At 41.8% G+C, this 22,363-nt stretch overlaps 1 protein-coding gene across 9 annotated transcripts in view; it reads right to left on the bottom strand.

The window, feature by feature from the left end:
- Positions 1 to 22,363, bottom strand: part of RABGAP1L (RAB GTPase activating protein 1 like) — a 556,714-nt gene that overhangs the window by 153,974 nt on the left and 380,377 nt on the right. For all 9 annotated transcript variants that reach the window (XM_007061167.4, XM_027823604.3, XM_043521568.1 and 6 more), the window contains 3 exons: positions 21,542 to 21,616; positions 14,983 to 15,108; positions 13,344 to 13,487 (listed from right to left, as the gene is read on the bottom strand). In XM_007061167.4, coding sequence (XP_007061229.2) covers positions 13,344 to 13,487; positions 14,983 to 15,108; positions 21,542 to 21,616 — 345 coding nt within the window. The remainder of the gene's footprint in view (positions 1 to 13,343; positions 13,488 to 14,982; positions 15,109 to 21,541; positions 21,617 to 22,363) is intronic.

Below are 22,363 nucleotides of genomic sequence, written 5' to 3'. Positions count from 1 at the left end.
GTCCTCTCACAATGAAAGAGCTCAGCAGAATGCGTGGAGGCAAGCAATGGCAGAGTCCAGGAAAGCATTAAATGAATGCGATGAGAGGAGGGAGGAGCATGTTGAGAGCAGGCGGGATGCAATGCTGAGCCTAATGGGAGAGCAAACTGACATGCTCAGGCATCTGGTGGAGCTGCAGGAAAGGCGCTACGGGCACCCAGTCACTCCACCCTAGAGGATTGCCCAAGCAACAGAAGGCTGGTATTCAATAAGTTTTGAACTGTAGTGTGGCCTTGTCCTTCCCTCCTCCACCACCCCATCTGGTGCTTCCCTCCTCACCCACCCCCCCCCCGGGCTACCTCTCGAGTTTTCCCCCTATGTGTGTGATGAATTAATAAAGAATGCATGATTTTGAAACAATAATGACTATATTGCCTCTGAAAGCAGTGTTCGAAGGGGGGAGGTCGGTTGGCTTACAAGGATGTAGAGTCAACCAAGGGGGCGGGTTTTCATCAAGGAGAAACAAACAGAACTGTCACCCCGTCGCTTGGCCAGTCATGAAACTGGTTTTCAAAGCTTCTCTGGTGCACACCGCACCCTCCTGTACTCTTCTAACCGCCCTGGTGTCTGGCTGTGCATAATCGGCCACCAGACGATTTGCCTCAACCTCCCACCCCGCCATAAACGTCTCTCCCTTACTCTCACAGATATTATGGAGCACACAGCAAGCAGCAATAACAATGGGAATATTGGTTTCACTGAGGGCTCACCTAGTAAGTAAACTGTGCCAGTGAGCTTTTAAACGTCCAAATGCACATTCTACCACCATTCTGCAACTTGCTCAGCCTATAGTTGACCTGCTCCTTACTACTGTCCAGATTGCCTGTGTATGGGTTCATCAGCCATGGCATTAAGGGGTAGGCTGGGTCCCCAAGGATAACTATAGGCATTTCAACATCCCCAACTGTAATATTCTGGTCTGGGAAGTAAGTTACTTCCTGCAGCTGTTGAAACAGACTAGAGTTCCTGAAGATGCGAGCATCATGCACCTTTCCAGCCATCCCACGCTGATGTCGGTGAAACATCCCTTGTGATCCACCAGTGCTTGCAGCACCATTGAAAAGTACCCCTTGCGGTTTACGTACTGGCAGCCAAGGAGGTCCAGTCCCAAGACAGGGATAAGCGTTCCGTCTATCGCCCCACCACAGTTAGGGAATCCCCATTGCAGCAAAGCCATCCACTATGACCTGCACATTTCCCAGATTCACTACCCTTGATAGCAGCAGCTCAGTGATTGCGTTGGCTACTTGGATTACAGCAGCACACACAGTAGATTTGCCCACTCCAAATTGATTCCCGACTGACCGGTAGCTGTCTGGTGTTGCAAGCTTCCAGACGGCTATCGCCACTCGCTTCTCAACTGTGAGGTCTGCTCTCATCTTGGTATTCTTGTGCTTCAGGGCGGGGGAAGGCAAGTCACGAAGTTCCATGAAAGTGCCCTTACGCATGCGAAAGTTTCACAGCCACTGGGAATCATCCCAGACCTGCAACACTATGCGGTCCACCAGTCTGTGCTTGTTTCCCAGGCCCAGAATCGGTGTTCCATGGCAGGAACCTGCCCCACTACCACCCTGACGTAAAAATTGCCAGGGTCCATGCTTTGAGAGACGTCTGTGTCCATGTCCTCATCACTATCGTGATGGCGCTGTCGTCGCCTCCTCGCCTGCTTTTGCAGGTTCTGCACATGCTGCAGGATAATGCACGAGGTGTTTACAATGCTCACAACAGCAGCAGTGAGCTGAGCAGGCTCCATGCTTGCCGTGGTATGGCATCTGCAGGAGAGTGGAGTTGCAGCAGAAGCGGTGGATGACAACGGATGCACCGAGAATAGATATTTATACAGAACGACTAGAGGACCTGAGAGGTGGATTCATGGCACCAGGAGGGCAGAGTTGCAGTGGAAGCAGTGGATGATGACGACGGTTAGCAGTCCTACCGCACTGTCTGCTGACACCAGTATGGTGTCTGCATGGAAAAAAGGCGCGAAACAATTGTCTACCGTTGCTTTCACGGATGGAGGGGTGACTGATGACATGTACCCAAAACCACCCGCAACAATGTTTTTGCCCCATCAGGCATTGGGAGCTCAACCCAGAATTCCAATGGGCGGCAGAGACTGCGGGAACTGTGGGATAGCTACCTACAGTGCAACGCTCCGAAAGTCGACACTAGCCACGGTACTGTGGACGCACTCTGCCGACTTAATGCACTTAGTGGGGACACACCCAATCAACTGTATAAAATCGCTTCCTAAAAATCGACTTCTATAAATTCAACCTAATTTCGTAGTGTAGACATACCCTTAGAAGTTTTGCCAGAATACCTATCTCAGTTAGGAGAAGGGGGTGGGTGGGAAATCACTTCCCTAATCAACATAGATATGCCCAGCAAAAGACAAGTGTAGACAAAATTATACCATCAAAAATATTTTTGCTTGTATAGCTTATTTTTTGAAGGGGAGAGTGGGACGGGGGGGGAGGAGAATTGGTATAAAGCTAAACCAGCAAAGAGCTCTTTAATCTGTCTCCCCTGTAGAAGGGCTTGCTGGTATATCTATAATGGTATAGCTGTACTGACAAACACTTTATAGTGTAGACAAGGCCTTAAATTCTGGCCAAAGCAACAGTCTTAGAAAACATTTAGAGGATGTTTATTAATAATGAACTACAAAACAAAGTTTAAAACTAAACTAACATCAGAAATATGTGCTCAATGTCATTCAAGCTATGGGTTGCATTCATCATATTATAAAAAATGTATGTGTACTCTTTATGTATGTTAGCAAGAGGTGGGTTGCCTGGGAGGTGCCTGAATGTGTTTTTCTGGAGCTTCACCAAATCAGGAAACTTTGCTGTCGCAATGACCAGACTCTTGAGAATTAACATAAACGTTTAATCTTTAGGTTTATCCTTAAAATAATTAAAAAGAAAAAGACAAAATGTAAAAATATGCTACGGGGGGGGGGGGGGGGGGGGGGAGGGAGGAGGGAAATGTTCCCAATCTCCCATGAGACTGCTCAATGATACAGTAAAGATTTCCAGCAGGGTTGCATTGAAGCCATAAAACACATGAATTCTGGGACATCAGCAAAAAAATGAGATCCACCCAGTTGATTTAGAATCAAAGAATTTTTTAAAAGTTACTTTTTAAATTATGTGCTGCATGTCTCTCTCCTCTCCACCATAATTCAGCATTCAGCACACGACATAGAAATTTGCTAAATTTTCAGCCACATTGTGATGGGGCATACTTACCCGGCATTGGTTCAGAAGTGGTTCACTCTCTGGGTTGAGGAAGCCACATCCCCCTTACCCCTGCTGGGCATGCTCCAGCTGGAACCAGAGTATAAAAGGGAGTACCTCAGCTCAGGCTGGGCTGGCCCCTGACAAGAGCAGACTTGTGTTGCAGGCTCCCACAGGGAGACTGCTGGAGCTCCAGGATCCAGAAGCCAGCCAGGCTAAGGCCCCAACAGACCCCCAGCCAACGACGACGGAGGAGAGACAACGGAGGCCACGAGGCTACCAGCCTTGGAAGGAAGGGAAGGAAGCGATCCAGGGAGCAGGACTGAGGTACTGGGTGACCAAGACTGATTGTGGAAGCACTGATTCTCTAGGGCCCTGGGTCGGGACCCGGTGGAGCAGGGTGCGTCCGGGCCTCCCTACCCTAGCTGCCCTGCCAGTGAGGCAGCCAGCACTCGGAGGGGTGAATGGCGCAGCAGAAGGACTACCCTACTGACCTAGGCCATTGGGCCATACTGCTCTGACCTACAGAGCTGCTAGACTGACTTTGGCCATTGGGCTGCGCTGCCCTGCACCAAATGGCAGCTGCATTGCATTGACTCTGGACATGGGGCCACACACCCCTGCACTGAAGGGCGGCTGCATTGACTCTGGCCATTGGGCTGTGTTGTCCTGGGAGCCAGGGCAGCTCTGGCAATACTGGGGGCGAGGTCACTTGGGCCACTAAATCTCTGTTTTGATCCCCCCACAACCTGATGCCCCACACCTACCTCACGCACACATCTTCAAAAAGAGAAATATTTCTTTTTTAAAAACAAAAGCAGCCAAAGCAATTTACTCCCAACTCTTCTCCCCTTCATCTGCTCCCCCTCATAAAATCAACAAGACCAAGAAGGCAACTTCTGCTCACATAAGTTATCCTGAGTTACAGATTGGTCTAAGATAGTTCTCACTTTGCTCATATTTTGTCATCAGCTTTGTCCTGAAACTGCACATTACTTTTGGGATAAATAAATTGCATCTATGAATGAAAGGTACCTAAATTACAGGTGCACATAGGCCTAGTTGGATGGCAGCAAAAGGGGTTTTGTTGAATCTTGGGTCTTCTTGTGGCCACCTCATGCCCTCCTGGGTGTCCTCCATTAAGTAGTCCTTTCTTAGACCCAAGCTTTGATTTTTTTTTTTCTATACAGCTTTAGAGGTGAGTAATTATGATCTGTTTTCTGATGATCCAGTGGCAATGAAAGAGATTGGTACTGTGTGTGGCTGCAGTTTTATATTCATTCACTCAAGCAATTTAGTCTTCCTCTGTTTTTGTGAGCATTAGTATGAAACTAGTTTTAAGCCCTTTGTGATTCTAATCTAAACCATTTAAAACAAAAACTTTAAAGGTTTATTCAGCCATATACTACACCAATTGCTGAATTGTTTGCATTTATTTCTGTTCCAGTACTGGAAACCCTCTCCCCAACCCCTATAGTAACCATAAGATAAATTCAACTACAGTTATGCTTAAAATAAGTCTCAATGTCTGACATAAACCCATGAAAGCAAGAGAGTTCAGAGATAGCAAACTTGACTTAACTCCACTACCTTAATTTTGTGGGGGTGGGGTGGGGGGAGAGGAGGACATGGATGAAATCCACTGGCTGTATAATTCTAATCTCAAAACTGACAATATAAAAATCTATATATAAATATATGTACATAAACACACACCTTTTTATGTATCAGGTATGTAGTCCTGATACAAAGTTCTAGCATTTTAATATTTTAAAACACACTACACAGCTGTAGTTACACTTTTTTTAAAAAAAGGAACTTGTAATCTTCAATGATCTTTTAACTCTGGGCAAAGATGATGGATTGACAACCTTTTAGATGAAAGCCCTCTATTAGCCACATTACAGATACCATGTCTATTCAATACTTTACCCTGTGAGACTGCAAAGAGCAGTGTCAATTAATGCCTGTGGTAATGGAAGGAATGTGATATGGAATCCTGTCAACTAACAAATGGACGAACAATTCATTTAACCTGTTCTGAGAGTGAAATAACTAATTCATTTACTCTTTTCTTTCAAACTACTAAATAGTGGGTCTAGTGTACCATATTGGACATACAGGTTCAAATCCTACCCTTTAGTACCCTAAGCATGAGTGCTGCTGATAACCTACCCATCCCACCCTGCAATAAACTCTTAAGAACTAATGTTAATGGGCTCAGAAGAAAATACCACCCAGTTAACACTGGATGCTATGAGGGTGGTTGGTTGACATAAGAAAAGAAAACACCTCCACAGGATCTGAGAGAGATGTGGAAGAAGGGCTGTGGACTAAAGAGGAAAAAAAAAGTGGCAAGGGCATTTAGCCTAAACTTAAAGTCTGATCATCTATACCAGTGGCCCTCCAACTTTTTCTGTCATGCCCGCCCCTTACCCATAATGAAACCTGTCCATGTCCTCCCCCACATCCCCTCCCAGAAGCCATGGACAGGAGCAGGGCTGGAAGCAGAGCTGTGGCTGGGGCCGGGAGCCAAGGCCGGGGCCGTGGCTGCAGCTGCAGCTAGGAGCGGGGCTGAGGCTGGGGCCTGAGCTGTGGCTGGGGGCGGGGCCAGAGCGGGGCTGGGTGGTGCTCCCTCTCTGCCCCCCATGGGGATGGGCCCAGGCCCCGCTGTGCTCCCTGAATTTTCCTCGGTGCACCCCACAGTTTGGGGATCACTGATCTACACCCTTTTTACTTAAAGCAAATAAAGTTGTTTTTGACTTACAGGAGTGAAGGGTAACAGAACCTAACACACAGGTGTGCAACTGTTGCAATGGTATATTTTCATGCTGAAACTTTCTGCACAGAATTTTGATCTAAAGCTAGTTTTTAAGTCTGAACTGTTACAACTCTAAAATAGGGTTTATTTTTAGAGAACCCTCTCTACCATTTAATAAGCTTTAGTAAAACATGCATAATGGAAATCCTGGCAGATGCTTAATTACAGGTTTGATAGACTATATAGCTAATTCTGAAAAGTTCCAGCATTTTTGTCAACAGAATCTTGGTAAGATAAAATATTGTACACTATTTTTTTTAAATTCACATTTTACCCCACTGTAGATCTGGGGAGGAAGTGGGTTTGTTCCAGATCCAATTCCTGAGGAAGTTTAACAGGTTAAATATTAATCTGTTCTTTTTCAACTTGGCTTTGTTGATGGAATCACAGCAGAGTTTGACAACAATAGATAAAAAATAACAGGCTATTATGACTTCTAGTACTAGAGTCAGAACTAATGTGCTGAGCAGACTAGTCTTATGGTCTGAGCTATACCATTCTGCTTAGTGTTTCCCAGCACCTACATCCCCAGCAAGACACTGCACTGGAAAAATCAAACCTTCCATGACAATGTGTATAATCCCTTTGCGACTTTAACTATTTCATTATGAAACCTAGCGCTCCTCAAGAATCATAGCTATACAATAGAGCTCCACAATTTAACTCTGAATTCATGCCCACTCACTAGATTTAAACAACATTTTCTAAGATTTATTTACAATCAAATCTATCAGTCTATTATTTTATACAAATAATCTACCAAGGCTGATTCTGAACATTATTTTTACACAAATTCTGGGCTGAATATTTATGGAAGGAGAATGGTCCAGGGTTATAATATAGGACAAGGAGTCACGAGATCTGTTCTATTCCCAGCTCTACCATTATGTCGCTGTGTGACCTTAGGAAAGTTAGCTTCACCTCTCTGTGACTCAGATTCTCCAGTCTCTGAATATTATAATTATAATACACATAATTTACAAAAAATAGATTGAATTCTGCGTAACTCATTTCTACTCAGTCCTCAGAAATGTTGATCCCAAAATGGCAGCTTGACATCCAGACTATTCATTTTTGTGACAACTGTCTCTTTCTGGTATGACTGATACTACCAAACATGCACCAAGCCCCACCAGATGTGTGCTAATATTTAATGTATACCCTTTAGAAGGAGAGAAACGTAATCCTTATGCACTTCAACATCCTCAAAGTTTTGCACAAAAATGGCCTTCTGTAATCAAAAACTAAACATAAGATTTCAAGTTATGATTAAAGTTGTGACACAAACCAACAAGCACCAGGAAATTCAAAGTTAATAATGGAGTGACAGCTTTAGCATTGAACTTCCTGGCTTTTGACAATACTGCTTGTATCACGACTCCATGTATTGAACATTTTCCTTTAACAGAAAATTTCATGAAAGGTTATAAAAGGCATCTAATTTACCTGTCAGAATCTTTTTTTATTGCTCTCTAATAAATACGTAGTTAGACTTGTGTAAACACATTTTTTTAAAATGCATATTTATGAAAAAAAAAATGTAAAATGTTAACTCACTGAGATTCAGTACAATTATCTAAATATCTATTATACATACATACATGGACCAAGAATTCAGTGTTGTGAAAGAACTGAGTATGTGGCACAAGATACTAAGAAAGTTCACTCATAAGAAAGCAACTTGTCAAACAGAAACAAAAAGAGTAAGATAAGAGATCCCTGATCTATTAAATATGATCTTTAGTATTTCTAAACTAATTTATGTACATACAATAAGAAAGCCCTACATAGCAAATACAACCACATTTTTTAAAAAGGAAGAAGTACCATTTCTCCTGGGATCTCCACAATGATCAAGGAGGGATGGCAAGTTTGACTTTAAAATGCAAACAATGGGGAAGAAAGTGGTGGGATAAGCCAATTTGAGTAAGTGTTTAAAGAAGGCAAGCGATGTAGCACAGTGAAGAATCAGGTTACTGGAGATAAAATGAGATTGAGGAATGTGAGTCTCAAGGATTGCCGACAATAGAGGGTGAGCCTATCTTACTTAGTTTTATGAGAAATGAATTGAAAGAAGAGCACTTCTCATTTGGGGTTGAGGTGATCTACTCAAAAGTAAGCTATTTAAGAATGTTATATGGAAATCTATTAGATGGGGGAGACCTTTAGTTCTCCTAACACTCTGTTCCACTATGTAGAACTCCACACTCCTTAAATCTAGGTTTAATTCAACCTAGATTTAATTCTCTGCTGCTTCACCTTCCAACCATCAATATCCTGCAGACTGGTCCAGAGAGCCCCAACTTGATGATGTTCTGGTTAAGCTTCAGAAACCGTTTCCTTCACAGGGTTTGTGGGGAAGGGTTAGGATACAGATATGTTCCTTTATGCCTGAGTGTTATAGCCTGTTGTTCTTGTATGAGGATATGTTCCTGTTACTTTATTACAGTTTTTGATTGTTTAATTCTACTGATGGGCTACATTTGCAACCCATATGTGATTTTTTAATTCTGCTGCGTGCTTGTAAGATTAATTATTCAGAGTGCCTAGAGCATTTTGTATGGCTTATTTCTTACTATTGTTAAAATCTAAATAAATCTAAATAAATAAATAATCAACAACAATGACAAGCATATCCCCAACCCTAATCCTCTCTAGCCATCAGCAGCAATAGCCTCTGCTCAAGTCCCTCAGCCATAAAATCCTCCCCATTCCAGACAGGGCATGGACACCGAGGAGACAAATAACGAGGAATTCCTAGGAGGCATTAGTGCAGGGACATTGGAAATGTGGAGCACCCTAGGCCTACATCACATCTTCAACAGTTGGGAGATGGGTAGAGGGGAAGTTGATGACGGGAGGTCACAGGGAGGATGATGGTGGGATGGGGGGGAATGCTCAAAAAAGGCAGTGGTTTGGATACACATCTGAGCCTTTGAACGCACATTCAAACCTAATCAACATTCCCAACATTCACTGTGACCTTGCATGGCAAGTTCCAGACTGCTATGAATTTTAACAAGGAAGATATTATCTCCATCCAACTATGTATACGGAAAAGATTAAAAGACCTTTGCTGTAGATGCACAAACACCACTATAATGCTAAACAAAGAAATCCTGAACAGCAGTTCATTATCTATCACTATATTACTGGTTTGCCATTTAGTTTCTCCTCTTTCCTATCCTCCATCCCCCAAAATTCTTATTTTCCCCACCTATTAAGGTTCATTAGTGACCTCTTCCGTGAGACTTTCAGTGGAAAGCAGCATCCTTGCTTGATATAAGATACTGCTGTCACCAAAAAATGCTTTTCCTTTCTGGAATGAGGATTTTAAATACCCCTTTGAATTATCAATGTTCTTCCCTCTCCCAGCACAGATCAAATCAAAATTGATAAACCCCACCTGAAATTATCCCTGTCTGGCACAAAGTGTTAATCCAGTAGAACCATAATTAGCATCACTTTCATGGGGACCAGAGACTCTCATTGCCAGTGACTAGCTCTGACCATCTATTCAGCGTTTGGTTCCCCATTTTTCTTTCTTCAGACTTTTTTTCCTGCATGAAAGAGTTACTGAGGATGTAAATATTTTGTCAGCTACAGGCAGGATAGAGACATAGAGAAAGTACAGCCAGGAAGGAAGTTAAAAGCTATTCAAAATTCATCTGTATTTATGACAAAGACAAGTTAATGAAAAGGCTGGAAACCCATAAAAAAGCCACAACACAGCTCACTTCAAAGGTGTTTTTTTTTTTTTAAGGTGGACATTTTCCATTGTTAACTGCTGCACCCACCTTTTTTCCCTTCCAGTTGCTGGAATTACAGATATGCTGAGAAATAAAGGTAAGAGCTATTTAATGCAGACAATGCTATGCTGCATAGCTCTTCTTGGAGGCTGCCTGGAGACATAGCTTTACAATATGACTGAAGTCCTAAATTAAAGACCCATTTCTTGTCTTTTTTTTCAAGCTCCATATGCCCTTAGGTTTTATTTTTCTTCTCTGTGGAGGGCCAGACACATTTTTGATTTAACCATAGGCCAACCCTAATACTATTTTTGACCATTATCTCCTCTAACAAATTCTCGGGAGCCCAAGTATTTTTAGGCTGGATTCTTTCTGGAAGTCAGAGTTATTTTCTGGCTGGTCTGTACCGCTGCTTCGTTTTCTGTCTGAGACATTTTCCTGCTGGTGCTTGAGATTTCTACACATGACTTTCCACTAGCCCTCCATTTCTTTAATATTTCTGATTATTGTTTAGCCATCATAAATTAGGCCCCTTTAGCGTTAAAGGGTTTTCCTCCCTCAAATGCTAGGTTTACTTTTTCTGGCAGATTCCAATTTTTCCTCTTACACAGCTTTACTTATACTCCCAAAAAGGAAAAAAAAAGTTTTCATCTTTTTTTCTGTGTGTTTTCGCCAAACAAGATGAGACAGAGGCTACCAGATATGACATCTGTATTTCAATGTTTCTAGAGTTGAGTTAAAAAAAACAAAATAATCTACATTTTCTTCAGCATTTGTAGTTTCTTATCAGGGTTAATACCATAAAGGGTGAAGTGTGGTTTTATTGTCAGATGGGCAATCACTGCCTTGATAAGCTGTGGATTCTTGTCTGCACTGTCTCTTACAATGACAGTGGCTGAAAGAGACTGGAGTGAATAGACATAACTTTCTCTTCAAGAACCAGAGTGTAGGGATACATTAGATTGACAGAGACTGATTGCACCCGCAGACAGGGTATTCTTGCCAGCAAGTTAAAGAAGTATGGGCTGGATGAATGGACTATAAGGTGGATAGAAAGCTGGCTAGATTGTCGAGCTCAACGGGAAGTGATCAATGGCTCCATGTTTAGTTGGCAGCCGGTATCAAGCAGAGTGCCCCAAGGGTCGGTCCTGAGGCTGGTTTTGTTCAATATCTTCATTAATGATCTGGCAGATGGCGTGGATTGCACCCTCAGCAAGTTTGCAGATGACACTAAACTAGGAGGAGTGGTAGATACGCTGGAAGGTAAGGATAGGATACAGCGGGACCTAGACAAATTGGAGGATTGGGCCAAAAGAAATCTGATGAGGTTCAACAAGGACAAGTGCAGAGTCCTGCACTTAGGACAGAAGAATCCCATGCACCGCTACAGACTAGGGACCGAGTGGCTAGGCAGCAGTTCTGCAGAAAAGGACCTAGGGGTTCCAGGGGACGAGAAGCTGGATATGAGTCAACAGTGTGCCCTTGTTGCCAAGAAGGCCAATGGCATTTTGGGATGTATAAGTAGGAGCACTGCCAGCAGGTTGAGGGACGTGATCATTCCCCTCTATTCGGCATTGGTGAGGCCTCATCTGGAGTACTGTGTCCAGTTTTGGGCCCCACACTACAAGAAAGATATGGAAAAATTGGAAAGAGTCCAGCGGAGGGCAACAGAAATGATTAGGGGACTGGAACACATGATTTATGAGGAGAGGCTCAGGGAACTGGGATTATTTAGTCTGTAGAAGAGAAGAATGAGGGGGGATTTAATAGCTGCTTTCAACTACCTGAAGGGGGGTTCCAAAAAGGATGGATCTAGGCTGTTCTCAGTGGTACCAGATGACAGAACAAGGAGTAATGGTCTCGAGTTGCAGTGGGGGAGGTTTAGGTTGGATATTAGGAAAAACTTTTTCACTAGGAGGGTGGTGAAGCACTGGAATGGGTTATCTAGGGAGGTGATGGAATCTCCTTCCTTAGAGGTTTTTAAGGTCAGGCTTGAAAAAGCCCTGGCTGGGATGATTTAGTTGGAGATTGGTCCATTTGAGCAGGGGGTTGGACTAGATGACCTCCTAAGGTCCCTTCCAATCCTGATATTCTATGATTCTATGACACAATTCTGTTTTGAAAATAAAGTTGCTAACTTAATTCCAAAGAGATCAAAATGCTGAACTCAGTGTATGATTTACTCTGTAAGGAATAGGATGCACGTAAGTGAAATGGGTGGCACTGATGTTCTGTTCTCCTCTGTTTGTTTTACTAACACAACTAAGAAATTGTTAGAGAAAGAAGACTAAATGGTTTGAGTCCAAACTGGAACACACTGTGCTGCCGAAAAGTAAATAAAATAATCTTTACCCCACCTCCGCTGGAGTTGTGAAATTGACAAAAAATCCATCTCCCCAGCCAGGCTGCTGTCCAGTCTCTGCTCCAAGCCAGGCTGCCATCCTGGCTCAGGCTCCTGCCCAGGCTCCCGGCTCCCCAACCAGGCTGCAGCCCAGACTCCCCACTCCTCGCTGGGAGCACGGGACCTGACCAGACTCCGGGCGCAGATCTCCCCGCCAGGAGAACGGCTGGTTGGCTGCCATGCTCCCAGTGGTGAGCCAAAAGCCTGGTGGGGCAGCCAGGCTTCAGGAGGGGAGCCGAGAAGCCTGGTGCGACTGCCCCACTCCCATCGTGGACCTGAGAAGCCGGGCACATCTGCCCTAGTCCAGGTGAGATGGGGCTGTTGAGCTCCCAGCGGGTAGCGGACTACCAGTGGGGAGATGCGCGCAGTGCTGAGAGCCCTTGCTGTCAGCCCCCCACACTGCCCTGGTGAGGACGTGTACCATCAACAGAAGAAGAGCAGTGTGGATATGAACCACCGCAGTAATTACTGCAGTGGCTGTAAGTTGATCTAAAGTAGGTTGACTTAAGTTTATAGTGCAGACATGCCCCAAGAAACTGCAACTCTGTTCTCTGGAGTAAGGCAGTGCTTGATTATTTTCTTTTGATTATTTTCTACCTGTCAGGCCTAAGAGTTTAATGTACCAGCACTGTTTGGTAATTCTCCACTATCTGTGAAATACCAGGCTATCAGAAACAACATGTAATATTCACACTGTCTTTGGATGCTCTGATCTGGGGAAACAATGTAAAGTTCTACCACAGCAGTCTCATCTGAGCAATTGGATAGTTGCCAGAAGCCAGATTTATTAAACTTGGATGAACTATCCATTTTAAAAATTAAATGGCTAACTAACTGAACTTACACTTATTTAAAAGTCCATCCTGAAAAAGTTAATCACTTCCAGCTAGTGCAAAACTACATTTATAAAGAGCAAGGTGCCTTGCTAGCGTCTTCAGTTTAACACATTCAGCATTCATTTAGAAATTAATCTGATAGAAACTGAGCAACAAATGACTAAATCTTCCAACAAAATGAGGTAAAAAAGGAAAATTAACAACATTTTTTGGACAAAAAACATTTCTTCTGATTCAAGGACAGTGTCATTTTACCTCACAGAGTAGTAAATCAATGATGTGGAAGACCATGCAGAGTGGGAACTTGGCAGTAAAGAGGGTGAGAAACCACTGGGACGCATACATGTGAGCTTCCAGGTTCAAGTCTGAGAAATGGCTATATAAATCAGGTAGCTGCTCCTAGAGTAAGAAAAAAAAAAGGGGAGGGGAGAAATGCTTAAATGTCACCCAAGGATCCTCCAGTTTCAGAAACGCACTGCCAGCAAGGTTATTTGAGGTTTGAGACAAGAGCAAAGTGAAATCCTGGCTCCATTAAAGCCAATGGGAGTTTTGCCACAGACTTCAGTGGGGACAGGATTTCACTCTCATTTTGTGGCGGCTTCTCTGTGTTACACACCACAGATTCTATCATGCTAGCTATTAAAAGCAAAATCAAATCAATAATCTACCATGGGATTAGAAAGAGAAATTATAGCACATTAAATATGGAAAGGTAGAGTAGTTGTGCCAAGTATAACATGTGCGTAACTATCGATTTAAAAAAATCGTTAATGCTTTTGTTATAAATGGTTTCTTCTGGGAAAACAATTAAATTATGGACATTGAAGCAGGGAGTTTAAATCAGGGTCAGGGATCATGAAAGATAAGCAAAAAACTAAAGAACATTAACAATCAGACAACGAGGCAAGTTCCAAAGGCCAGGAATGCAGTAATCATCAACTACCAGGTATATAGTAATGTCAATTGTAGATCATTTAAATTGGTCATTAAAAATACACTTACTCGATAAAGTTCATTGTAGCTGTTTGGTACAAATATTGAAAAAAAACATACTGAGAACAAATTAATGTATTTTTTTTTTCTATGTAGCACCACATAACAAGTATCAGTAAATTGTAAACATACACAAATTGTCATCCTGGAAAGCGAGTTCAAAGGGGTTGTGTGCCCAAGATTGTATTTTAGTTTTTAAATCTCAGAAAGGGAAGTTTGCAGAACAGTTGTATTTTTACTCTGGTTAACTGATTCCAACAGCAAGCTTCCATTATTGTAACTGCACCACAGGTCAAATCTTAATGGACTGTTAATAATGGCTTATTAGTCAGGACAACAGCGTATAAAACTTGTAATGGTTTAGTCAGAGTTAAATTGCTTTTAATATGAAAAATTAAAATGCGAAGAAAAACTAGATGCATATCGAGTCAAAATAAGATGACCCGTGACCTGCAAAATGACCTGTGTTGGACTTATTTTTCATATTCATAGAATTGTCCCAGCTTGTATATCTTAACTCATAATGCAAGTCATGCAAACTAAGACAATCCTATACCAAAATATTCTCATATTTTGTTAGAACTCATAAGTTTTACTGTAGACACATCAATTTAACAAATAAAAAGAGAAAGGGAGAGAGAACCATAAATAATCTCTCTTTGAATCAAAAAAGTTAGCAAGAGTAAGTATATGGAAGCCAAAAGAAAACAGACACAGACCCCACCACAATGTTTAGCTTCAGATCTTAAATGTCCCTCACGTTGGGGCTCTTAGGATTCAAGAATTACACTTCTGAAAGGAGAAAGTTGTATTTTTCTAAAGCTGTAAGAGAAGAGTTTACCTCTTCCCCACCCAACGTTACCACGTATGACAGGACCAGAGTGCTTGATCCTGGTCCTACCTGCATTAGTTTCTCTAGTTGGTAAAATTTGCAGTGAAGATCTTCAAAGTTATTTTTGTAGAGGTCTCGCAAGCCATAGTCATACATGATCTTCACCAGCACACAAAAGGCCTGCTCCTCTGGCATCTGCAGGGAGAAACACACAAAGACACTTTGAATGATAATGCAGAGATTTGAAATACCATAGCTGTAAAATTTTAAAATTCCCTTTGCCCAGGTGATTGTAAGAGATTCTGAAAAAAATCTAAAGGTTTCAATTTTTTAAAATTCAAAATTACTTTTAATTTTCTGAAATTTTATTTTTTAAAACATTAAAAACCTTGAAATAAAAACCAAATGTTTTGTTTTAGGTCAAATGAAATGTGTGGTTTGGTCTAAAACTAATTTTTTTCCTCTTTTCAATTCATGGCAATTTTTGAAAAAGTTTTGTTTTGAGTCAACCTGAAAAAAATTTAAAAAAATATTTGAACTGCCAGCAAACCAGAAAAAAAAAAGTTATTCACACAGTTCTATTAGGTACCAGAACCTTATTCAAACACAGTGTAAACAGTATTCTAGTCTCAGTTCAATGCGAGGGACTGTAAATCCACAACTGCCGTTAGCATTCCCACTACAAAGGTAAATGAAACTATTTAGCTTAGCTGGTACATAGTTCTTATCTAGAAAACCATGGTAAAAAACAAATTGTCATCAAAACAGTCTTTGTCAACTGGACATTAGAAAAACACTTCTCAAAAACTCCAGGCTATATCAGGCCCTCATGGGAAAAAATGCAGAAAGGGCACATTTACAGCCAACTTCCAGGTGCATCAAGCAGTCCTGGGTCAGGTTTTCCATGACTGAGGACACAGCAATGAGCTTGGCCCTCCAAACATGTGACCATTCTGAGACCTCTCCCAGCAACATGACTCCCTCAGAAGCCCTACTACACCATGGCCATACCTCCTCATCCAAATGATACCGAAAGCTTTAATCCCTGCTGGGGCTCTACTCAAGACCACTTAGGGGCTGCACTAAATCAGCCAACCTCACTTCTAGAGTTGTGCTGGCTGGCTGCATGCCGTATGGGAGGGGAGGTTGTGGGAAGTCTTGTGTCATCATAACCTCCCTTGACAGAATCCTTGACTTCAGGGGATGCTGTAACAGGGTATGTGTGAGCAGAAACTATTACAGACACAAATCAGGACCTTAATTACAAGAATGTCTTACTTCTGCAAATACCACATAAGTGTCAATGAGCAGAAACTACTTCTGAATATGTGAGTGACAACTCTTGACCTTTTACTATTTCCGCTTGCACGCAGAATCTCTCTCCAGACAAATTCTAGAACGCTGAATAGAATAGCTGAATAGTTTTCTTCAAAGAGAATTTCAGTCCCTTTTTATTGACTTCTAAGGTTTCACTTTTTAGTGCCCAGACTAAGATCATGCCTTGCCTCTAGGCCTAAACTGGTGCTGAGTCCTTTGTCTTTAGCCAGTTTACATGAAAGTAGCTGATGAACCTCAAGAACTGCCAGCCCAGCTGCCAGGTGTCTGTGCAGACTAAAATCAGACATAATAAGATGTTATGAGATCTCAGATCTCTTGCCACAATTTTATCTGAAAAAATGAACCCCTATGGAGGACAGATAAAGGCTGGAGACCAAGTTAAGAAGAGAAATTAATAGCTTTATCCTTCATAAAGAGCTTGGGAACTGGGTCTGTTCTTTCTAAAACATAAATGTAAACTTATTTTACTTGTTCATACTTGTTCAAGGAAATTATGTTCACACACACGTGCATGCACACACACATTCATCCCCATCCAACACATATGGTGTGTCTGCAGTGCAAAAAAAAAAGAAAAGATGAGTTCTTAACTCAGGTTAAAATAGCAGTGAAGACATAGTAACTCAGGTTTTAACTTGGGTTAGCAGGTGAAGTTTAAACCTATAAGGGAACCTGGGGTTGAACTCAAGCTGCCAAACTGCAGCGTCTTCATGGGTATTTTAACCCAAGTTAAGAATAGATCTTCTTTTGCAATGAAGACATACCTACAAGGAGTAGGAAGGGATTGTTAGTTTGTTGTGAGGCCAAGTCTTTTACAGGGAGAGGCCATGGAGACTCTACTCTCAGGGGATAGGGATTTTTTTAGTATTACCAATCCCAAGAGTCCAAAATCATGAATCAATCCCCAAAATTTATGAGATTATTGTTAAACCAATGAGATTTTAAAAAATAATAAATTTTGGTTTCTTTTAATTTGCTTTGGTTTTTGAGCCCCTTTTCCAACCACAATTGCTAAAAATTTACCAGTTTGTTAATAATGAGAGCTAAGATTCCCACATATTCACATGAATGCAAGAGCTGGGCTTCAAGAAGCACACAAAATATTGTGAGTCCTGTGACAGCTGGAGACAAATGGTTCCCTGTGATTGTGAAATCTCGGCTCATATTTTGGTGGGTATTTCTCCAGCACAGGAAAACTATGAAGACTCAAGATGGAGGTTCAGGCTACCCATCCACCCCTAGAAGACAACTGCAGGAGAAGGAAAAAGCACCCCCTATCCCAGAAGAATAAATAGGGCCTGAAGATGATGGGACCATGTAGAGATTAACAAGCCTTAGAGAGGTTCAGAACAGAGTCAGTAAGCATTCAGGACAATTAACTGGTTGGGCATGGACAATCTGGGGGAGCTAGGGGCTTGAAGGATGTGATCTTCTACCCCTCCCCCACCGCAGCTCCTAAGCTACATCAGCAAGAATTTGCTTCCTCCCCTTCTCTGATCATTTCAGTTTCATTTCTTATTATGAATGTACATATTATAAAGGCATATTAAGATGGGTGTAATTGCCATTTGAAGGTTCCTAGAAATATCTTTCAAATTTCATCACAAACTCTAAAAACACTCAAAGGCAATTCTGCGCAGTAATGCCAGTGTAACACCACACATTTGGAGATAAAGGGAGCCAAACAAAAATTAATCATATTTGGAACTTGGCAGCTTATTCATTTTTGAACACTTGTGTCTCCACAAATAGTTTATCTTATCTGAACTAAACTTAAAAAAATGTCTACTGTTAGGTAAGAAATGCCATGTAAAATATCTCTGGAATGTTTGATTTTGGAATATATGGCGGGGGGAGGGGGTTTATAAGACACAGTAGTTTCAATTGTGTCTATAAAGAGACAATCATCTCTCCACAATGCTCTTACTGGGTTATCAGCTGCTTAGATCTTCAAGATGTCATAGTTGCCTTTTAAGAAGATAATACTTATGCCTGCAACAGTCTGAATTTTCCTTTTAGACATCTTACTTAGTAACTTCTTTCCTTTTGGGCTGTCTCTGTTAGGGATAAATCTTTAGGGGTCTTGTAAAGAACCGTACTCTAAATGGCAATAAATGCTGATAGTGATTAATGTGATGTTACCAACAAAAGCCTGGCACTGAAAACAAGCAACAGCCTGCATAACTGTTTTTTTAAAATGCTCTTCACAATATCCCATTTCTTAACTCCGTAGATGTATCAATACATTTGTTTAGCAGGTTGTAAATATCTCGTATTTTTCAACTGTTCTAGTATCTTGGAAATGAAAGATGACAATACAAATTAACAATCAAGTATGCCAAGTATGTCTTTCAATGAATGGGTCAAATCCTTTATTCAGTTTTTGCTCATGAGGAGATTTCAAAAGTGCTCAAGTGACTTGGGAGCACAAGACCTATTGAAAGTCAATGGCACTTATGCTGCATTTGGGTGAGAATCCCACCCTCAGATAAGCTCCCACTAACTTCAATAAGAGTTTGCCTGGTGAGGACTAGGTTAAAAATGAAATGAAAATCCATTAAAAACTTCAGAATTTGGCACACAAATTATCCAAAAAAGTATCCTTAACCATCAAATAAAAACTGACCACGACAAAATATATAACAGCTTCTATTATAACAAAACCTAATTATTCCTGGCCTAATGGCTTCTGAAGAACATAAGAATGGCTATAATGGGTCAGACCAACGGTCCACCTATCTAGCCCAGTACCCTGTCTTCTGACAGTGGTTGATGCCAGAATCTTCAGAGGGAATGAACAGAACAGGGCAATTACCCTGTGTTCAATATCCTGTCATCCAGTCCCAGCTTCAGAGGCTAGGGACACTCGGAGCATAGGGTTGCATCCCTGACTATCTTGGCTAATAGCCATTGATGGACCTATCTAATTCTTTTTTGAACCCCCGGTCATACTTTTGGCCTTCACAACATCCCCTGGCAAAAGTTCTACAGGTTGACTATATGCTGTGTGAAGAAGTACTTCCTTCTGTTTGTTTTAAACCTGCCGCCTGTTAATTTCATTAGATGAACCCAGTTTTGTATTATGTGAAGGGATAAATAACACTTGCTTATTCTCTTTCACCACACCATTCATGATTTTACAGACCACTATCATATCCCCCCCTTAATTGTCTCTCTCCTAAATTGAACAGTCCCAGTCTTTTTAATCTGTCCTCATATAGGAGCTGTTCCATACCCCTAATCATTTTTGTTGCCCTTTTCTGCACCTTTTTGAATTCTAATATCGTTTTTGAGATGGGATGACCTGAACTGCACAAAGTATTCAAGTGTGGATGTACCAGGGATTTATATAGTGGTATTATGATATTTTCTGTTTTATTGTCTATCCATTTCCGAATAGTTCCTAACATCCTGTTAGCCTTTTTGACTGCTGCTGCACATTTCAGAGAACTACTCAAGATCATTCTTGACTGGTAACAGCTAACATAGACCCCCCATCATTTTGTATGTATAGTTGGGATTATGTCTGGCAATGAGCATTATTGTTGATTTATTAACATTGAATTTCATCTGCTATTTTGTTGCCTAGTCACTCGGCCTAGTGAGATCCTGTGATATACCCATGTACCCTTTGTAACTCTTCACTGTCAGCTTTGGGCTTAATGATCTTGAGTAATTCAGTACTGTCTGCAAACTTTGCCACCTCACTTTTCACCCCTCTTTCCAAATCATTTATGAATAGGGCCCTACCAAATTCACTGCCATGAAAAAAGCATCACAGACTGTGCTTTCTGGTCTCCCTCCATGACATCTGGTCTTTTGTGTGCTTTTACCCATGCTATATAGATTTCACAGGGGAGACCAGCATTTCTCAAATTGGGGGTCCTGACCCAAAAGGGAGTTGCAGGGGGTCATAAGGTTATTTTAGGGAAGTTGCAGTATTGCCACCCTTACTTCTGTGCTGCCTTCAGAGCTGAGCGGCCGGAGAACGGCGGCTGTCGGCTGGGCGCCCAGCTCCGAGGGCAGTGCCCCACCAGCAGCAGTGCAGAAGTAAGGGTGGCAATACCATAGCATGCCCCCATTACTTCTGCGCTGCTGCCTTCAGAGCTGGGCGGCCGGAGAGTGGCAGCTGCTGACCAAGGACCCAGCTCTGCAGGCAGCAGCGCAGAAGTAACAGTAGCAATACCATACCATGCCATCCTTACTTCTGTGCTGCTGCTGGCAACGGCTGTGCCTTCAGAGCTGGGCTCCCGGCCAACAGCTGCTGCTCTCTGCCTGCCCAGCTCTGACAGCCGCACTGCTGCCAGCAACAGTTCAGAAGTAAGGGAAGCAGTACTGCAAAGCCCCCCTACAGTAATCTTGAGACTGCCCCCCCACCCGGAACTCCTTTTTGAATCAGGACGCCTACAGTTCCAATACCATGACATTTCAGATTTAAACATCTGAAACCAAGAAATTTACGATTTTTAAAATCCTATGACTGTGAAATTAACCAGAATGGACTGTGAATTTGGTAGGGCCCTATTTATGAATATGTTGAACAGCACTGGTCCCAGTACAGATCCCTAGGGGATCCCACTGTTTAGTGCTTTCCATTGTGAAAACTGACCTATCTTTTAACCAGTTACTGAGCCATGAGAGGACCTTCCCTCTTATCCCATGACTGCTTACTTTGCTTCAGATCCTTTGGGAGGGATCTTGTGAAAGGCTTTCTGAAAGTTCAAGTACACTATATCCACTGGGTCACCCTTGTCCACATGCTTGTTGACACCATCAAAGAATTCTAACTGATTGGCAAGGCATGATTTCCCTCTACAAAAGCTGTGTTGACTCTTCCCCAACGTATCGTGTTCATCTGTGTGTCTGAAAAATTTGTTCTTTACTATAGTTTCAACCAATTTGCCTGGTACTGAAGTTAGGCTGACTGGTCTGTAACTGCTGGGATCACCTCTGGAGCCTTTTTTAAAAATTGGAGTTACATTAGCTATCCCCCAATCATCTGGTACAGAGACTGATTTAAGCAATAGGTTACCTACTACAGTTAGTAGCTCTGCAATTTCATATTCGAGTAGTTCATATTCTTATTTGTAGATGAATCACACATTTGTAGAGGTATAAGCCACATGTACTCTCTCTTGGCATCAGGCTAAAAGGATTCCACAGGGAAGGAAAAAATGGACAGAAAAACTAGGATTGGTGAATATTTGACTGACACTAAGTTACAGTACTAAAATTTTTTAAACGGTTTCAGCTTCATCATGTCAGAGCTTTCACTTTGTAATTTACTCACATGCAGCAGCAACACCGCAGCAAGGAAGGACTGTCCCTGACAATAGCCAATGTCTTCATCATAAACAGAGTATGCCTAGAAAAAAATAAAGTCAAGTTTAATTTCTTTATTGAATATTTAAAATCCATGTATCTCTTGTCACATAATGCAGTTTCACTAATGCAGTATTCAGATCATATGATATTCTGGAGCTAGAGGCACTGAAGTGCATGGAATTCTAACCACTTTGGTGTAAGCTTAATGTGCATTAAATAAAACATGTATAGATCGCTGTTTGTCCTTTACTGACACTGTATATTTGCAGAGGTGCTGAAAATGTTGGGCCTTATTCTCCTCCCACTTAAACCAGTGTGAATCAGCAGTAATACCACTGAAATCAATAGGGTTACATCAGTGTAAAACTGATATGAGAGGAGAATTAGAACAGTTACCTTTAAAAAAGCCAGACCAACTGTTACATGATAAAATTCTGGGCCCTGAGGGTGTTAAGAAGAAAACCACCCAGGGTAATTTGAATCGGAAATTTTCTCTGTAAGACAGCTGTCCCTGCCTTATTAGCATACTGAAAAGGAATAATAATACTCAGCTGAAGATAACAAAGTTGTAATTCCACGGAAGATTTCAGGTGACATCATAGGAATGAGGCTTAAGGCAATGTTTTCCAAACATTTGAAAGCTTCCCTTCAGGAAATGAAACCAACTGCACCTCCTTTCAAGCCATCCTGGCATTGTTAAAAATCTACCAATATTTTAGAATTTTAATTAAAGGGCTTTAAAATACAATTTGATCTATGTCCTTATATTTTTATTTTGTAGATCTTA

Source organism: Chelonia mydas, chromosome 8 (assembly GCF_015237465.2).
Source record: "Chelonia mydas isolate rCheMyd1 chromosome 8, rCheMyd1.pri.v2, whole genome shotgun sequence".
In the NCBI taxonomy this organism is placed as follows: domain Eukaryota; kingdom Metazoa; phylum Chordata; order Testudines; family Cheloniidae; genus Chelonia; species Chelonia mydas.
The sequence above is the reverse complement of the archived record's forward strand: the minus strand, read 5'-3'. Positions and strand labels throughout refer to the sequence as shown.